General features: G+C 64.8%; 1 protein-coding gene across 1 annotated transcript in view; it reads right to left on the bottom strand.

Annotated features, from left to right (window-relative positions):
* Positions 1-4756, bottom strand: part of KIAA0100 (KIAA0100 ortholog) — a gene marked incomplete at both ends in the record, with an annotated part of 10282 nt that overhangs the window by 4393 nt on the left and 1133 nt on the right. Inside the window, 12 exons of the mRNA XM_010153200.1 lie at positions 57-248; positions 475-984; positions 1023-1608; positions 1745-1950; positions 2055-2319; positions 2453-2616; positions 2894-3012; positions 3245-3393; positions 3489-3556; positions 3642-3766; positions 4111-4234; positions 4480-4657. Coding sequence (XP_010151502.1) covers positions 57-248; positions 475-984; positions 1023-1608; positions 1745-1950; positions 2055-2319; positions 2453-2616; positions 2894-3012; positions 3245-3393; positions 3489-3556; positions 3642-3766; positions 4111-4234; positions 4480-4657 — 2686 coding nt within the window. The remainder of the gene's footprint in view (positions 1-56; positions 249-474; positions 985-1022; positions 1609-1744; positions 1951-2054; positions 2320-2452; positions 2617-2893; positions 3013-3244; positions 3394-3488; positions 3557-3641; positions 3767-4110; positions 4235-4479; positions 4658-4756) is intronic.

Here is a 4756-nt window from a genome sequence, read left to right as displayed (position 1 = left end):
CAGCCCCGTCCCCACGTCGGCACAGAGCCCCCCGGCCACGTCCCTCCGGCTCTTACAGTGGAAGTCATGGTAGAATTTCAAGGGTGGCATGTTCCTCTCCACCGTGGCGTCCCCCCAGGGCAGCCCCAGCTTCAGGACCTGGCGGCGCCGGGAGCAGGCCTGGCCGCACTGCTCAGCTCCGATCAGCCGGCCTGAGAGCTGCCAGTTCCGGATCTCAAAGAGGTAGCGCGGGTAGTCACGGATCCGCACTGTGGGGCAGAGCGGGGGGCTGAGAGATGGGGCAGCGAAGGGACACTGCCCCGGTCCCCCGCGCTGGGCGCCGGCAGCAGCCGCTGTCCTCTCACATCTCTGCTCGCTTCCCAATCCCTTGAACCTCCAAAAATCCCCGTCCCTGCTCGGTTACACACCACGTGGTGCCAGCAGGTCCCCGTCCAGGGACCCCAGGCCACGCAGCCCTCACGCCAAGCAACTCACCAAAGAAGCTGCCAACTCTGCCCTTCATCATGCGGCACCACTGGGTCACCATCTCCAAACCCTCGGCGGGGAAGGGGCTGACGCCATCCACGTCCCTCATCTGCTCCAACACACGCTCTGTGCCGTGGAAGGACTCATCTGCCATGGCCACCAGCTCCAGGTGGGCCAGGGTCCAGGTGAGGAGGGCTCTCCTCATGGGCGTGTTGGCATAGAGGCGCCGCGAGCGCTGGATGTAGATCTCGATGTTCTTCTTCTCCAGCGAGGCGTAGAGCTCCTCGATCTTGCGGGCGGGCAGCAGCTCGCCGTGTTGCTTGCGCAGCGCGGCCACCTTGGCGTCCAGCAGCTGCAGCCGCTTGGCGCTCTCCTTGCTTTCGTCCTTCATCAGCTCATAGTTGTCCCGTAGCTTCACCTCAAAGACGTCATCCAGGAAGACCCAGGAGAAGTGCGTCACTTTGAGGAGGAGGTCGGGAGGCAGCGCCGCGCTGGCAGGGCGCCCGCGCCGGTGTAAGCCTTTGAGCTTTTGGCAGGGCGCCCGCGCCGGTGCAAGCCTTTCAGCCACTTCTGCACGCCCACGGCTGCATCCAGCGTGTGGGAGAAGTCGTACTGGTAGGGGAACTCGATGGTCACGCTGGCGAAGGAGAAAGCCCAGCCCCGGTTGCGGAGGGTGCGGAGGGTGGGGAAGGCGCAGCGGTGTAGGATGACCTCCTCCAGCTCCGGCAGCAGCTTCACCTCCACCTCCTTGAAGCTGAAGATGCTGTGTCCGTCAAAGCCGGCGGCCAGCTCGGGGCAGTAGCCGTGCAGGGCACCGCCGTGCCAGCTCACGGAGGTCCGTTCGGCTGCCAGGCTGATGTAGTTGGCCTCAGAGACAAAGGCTGTGAGTTTGGCAGAGCTCAGCTCCAGGGACAGCGATAGGAGTCTTTTTGGGGGGGTCCCATCAGGCGGAAGGGGCCCTGTTGTCTCAGCGGGGGTGGCCGGGTGGGACGTCGGGCTCCCCGGGGGCAGGGATGGAGGTGTCCCGTGGCCGAGGACACTGCGCAAGGCTTCGTGGCACTGCAGGGTGGCCAGGGTGTGATGGTACAAGTGCATGTGGTCGGGTGGGCTCCAAAGCACCGCCAGCCCCTCGCCGCACTGCACCTACAGCAGGGAGAGCGAGCGGACACCCGGTCACCGCCCCGTTCTCCTCCCCAGCACCTTTCCGTGCCCCCTCCTGCCCCATCCACCCCAGTCCCACCAGTACAGGATAAGGCGGAGACCCGAGAGCCACACCAACCTCCAGGGAGCGGATGCTGCTGTGGTAGGTGATGGAGAGCATGGAGAGGTTGGCCACCGGGTTGGGGATGGCAGGAGCTTTGCAGCACGGCTGCATCTTCTCCGTGATGCTCTTCACCAAGGCCAGCACCATGCCCTGGACACTGACCGTGCAGCTCTCGGCACTCCCCAGGATGGTCAGCGTGTCCAGCCGCAGCTCCAGGGCGCCTAGAGAGATGGCACGTCAGTGCCAGAGGCACGAAGGAGGCACACCGTGACGTGCCGGCTTCCTCCAACCGCAGGGATCTGGGATCACCCTGGATGCTACTTACCCACCAGGGCTGAGAGTGTGAAAAGGTTCACGTCCTCCACCTTCAGATCCACCTTCCAGAGCAGCCCCCAGGGCTCACTTGAGGCAGAGGGCGGCTGCTCGGCAAGCTCGGCTCCGCTGGGCTGTGGGCAGAAGAGGGGCAGGACCCTGGCCAGGCACTCGGTGCAGGTGTCCGACGACTCCACTTGCAACCCCCGGATGGTGCAGTCCAGGAAAAGCGTGTCTGACTGGGCGCTGGACATGCCCAGGGGCTGGTTGTAGCTGCCCTGTGGGACAAACAGGACGATGGCTCTCAGGCTGCGGGATGTCCCCGCGCCACCACGCGTCCCCGTGCCACTCACGTGGAGTTGCACATGAGCAGCCCGACCCCGAGAGCCACCCCCTCGGCGTGTCACTCACCTGCAGGTTGAAGGAGTCGAGGATGAGGGCTTCTCCCCACACGTGCATGTTGGGAGGATGCGGGGCACGCTGGATGTGCGAGTCGTTGCCCACGCGCCAGCACAAGTGATCCACGGCCAGCACCGCGCGCTGGTGCACGCTCTGTGGCCGCAGGTGCTGGTAGTCTGTGGGCAACGGTGGGGGAGGGATGAGCGCCGGCGCAGGCAGGGCTCGCTGCTGCCTGCCCAGCTGCCCCCAAAACGGGCCAACGCAGGCACAGCCAGGCAAGGACCCACAGCCCTTGCCCAGACATAGATGTGGGCAAGCAGAGGCGGCAGGACCTCCCCCTTTCCCACGCCGCAAGCCCAGGATGCCGACCGCTCCGGTGATTCCCTGGCAGAGCCACCAACCCCCCCAGGAAGTGCCCAGCACTCCCCCCGAAGGGCAGATGCCGTTCTGTACCTGCAGAGATGGAGTTGAAGCCCAAGGCGAAGGGTGGCGTGTCCCCCAGCTGCACTGACACGTTGACGTTGGACAGCGAGGCACACAGGATGACAGGCGCTAGGATTTGGGGATAGCTCCTGCGTAGGACAAGCAGGGACAGGGTGTCACTGGGGAACTGCCAAGGAGCAGACCCAGTGGGATGCCCTCTCTGCAGCAGGGACCCCCGACCGCCCTCCGTACCAGCCTCCCCATCCCACGAGCTGCACACAGGGCGGAGAAGGTGCTGCGTGCCCGGGGCACCCTGCCAGAGCGTGGCAGGCAAGAGGGAACAATCTGTGAGCCCAGCAGCTGCGCTGAGGCTGAATTTACCTTCCCTTGTGCCCTTGGCTGGGGCTAGGCACCACCCGGCACCTGTATTCCTGTGCCAACAGGCCCAGCCAGTGGGAAAACTCTTGGTGGCGGTAGTGGATGATGCAGGTGTTGAGCAGCACAGCGGCTGAGAGGTCAATGGCTGTGACCTAGAGCAGGGAGAGGGCAAGTGGCAAAAAACCTCACATTGGGAACCAAACCAGCCCTCCCTGGGGGACGGGAGCGTGGCCCAGAGCTCGCTCACCTGCAGGCTGGTCTTCAGGGAGTTGAGGCACACGATGCGCTGGCGGCTCTGGGACAGGAGAAGGCCATCTGGGGAGAGAGACGAGCAGAAGTGAGGGGTGTCGGAGGGCAGGGATGGCAGCCCTGTCCTGCAGGCACCCTCCTGGCTACTTGCCCTCCAGCTGGAGGTCTACACTCATTTGGTCCAGGTCTGAGGTGGGCGTGAAGTTGCGCAGCGGGATCTGCTCCTCTTCACGCTGATATAGAAACTGCAGCAGCTTCAGGCTCCAGGTGAGGTGCCTGTAGGAAACAGGGAGTCACTCCCAGAAGGGAATGGCACTGGCATGTCCTCCATCCCTCGTCCCTTATCCGCAGTGTGCCAGCACAAAGACACTAGCTGGTGCCCGACTGCAGCCCGGTGTGCTCATCCCCTCAGCAGAGGATCCCACCGGGCTGTCCCACTGGAGAACCAGCCCATGGGCCTTCCTACTTCCCCAAGAACCCAGCCCCAGGCCAAGCTCACTCCTTCCCACTGGGGTGGGCTCTAGGACTCGCTCTCCACGGTATGGCAGAGCTGAAAATGGCACAGTTGTCCCCAAATCCCTGTTCCCTGGGACAGTTTCTCCCTTCACCCACCTCCTTACCTCTTCTGGCTGTTCATCGACAGCACCACGCTGGTGTTCTCCAGCTTCACCTCCACCCTCCCAGGGATGAGCTGCAGCGTGTCCCTGCTCAGCAGGGATGGGGACTTCGGGGGCTCCCCTTGGCCTGGAGGGGGACACTCGGAGTCACGGGAAGGGTCTTGCCCACTCCCCCACTCCCTGCAGTGGGCAGCAGTAATAGCACAGCCAAATCCCTCTGGCTGTACAAGCGTGGGGACTGCCAGCCCCTGCCCAGGGCTTGTCCCTGTCCCTGTCCCCATCCCTGACCTGCGCCGGGCTGCTGGTAGAGATCTGGGGGTGCCTGCCAGCCCATGCCCAGTGCTTGTCCCTGTCCCTGTCCCCATCCCTGACCTGCGCCGGGCTGCTCCCCGGCAGTGATGCGGTGCAGCAGCGGGCTGCAGAAGAGCCCTTCGTGCAGCTCCGCCTGCAGCGTCCGGATGCGCAGCCGGACGCCCACCAGCCGCCGCTTGCTGCTGATCTCCAGCGAGAGGGAGAGAGCCAGGGCCAGCTCCGCCAGGCACGCGTCATCCTGCACGGAGACACGGGCAGGGGACGCGCAGGGAGTCACCCACCTCCCTGCAGGTGAAGCGCTGGGCGCAAAACGGAGGCCAGAGCCTTGCAACATCGC

This window comes from Eurypyga helias, unplaced genomic scaffold, assembly GCF_000690775.1.
Source record: "Eurypyga helias isolate BGI_N326 unplaced genomic scaffold, ASM69077v1 scaffold24826, whole genome shotgun sequence".
Classification (NCBI taxonomy): Eukaryota; Metazoa; Chordata; class Aves; order Eurypygiformes; family Eurypygidae; genus Eurypyga; species Eurypyga helias.
Note: the sequence above shows the minus strand (reverse complement) of the source record. Positions and strands in the feature narration are given on the sequence as shown.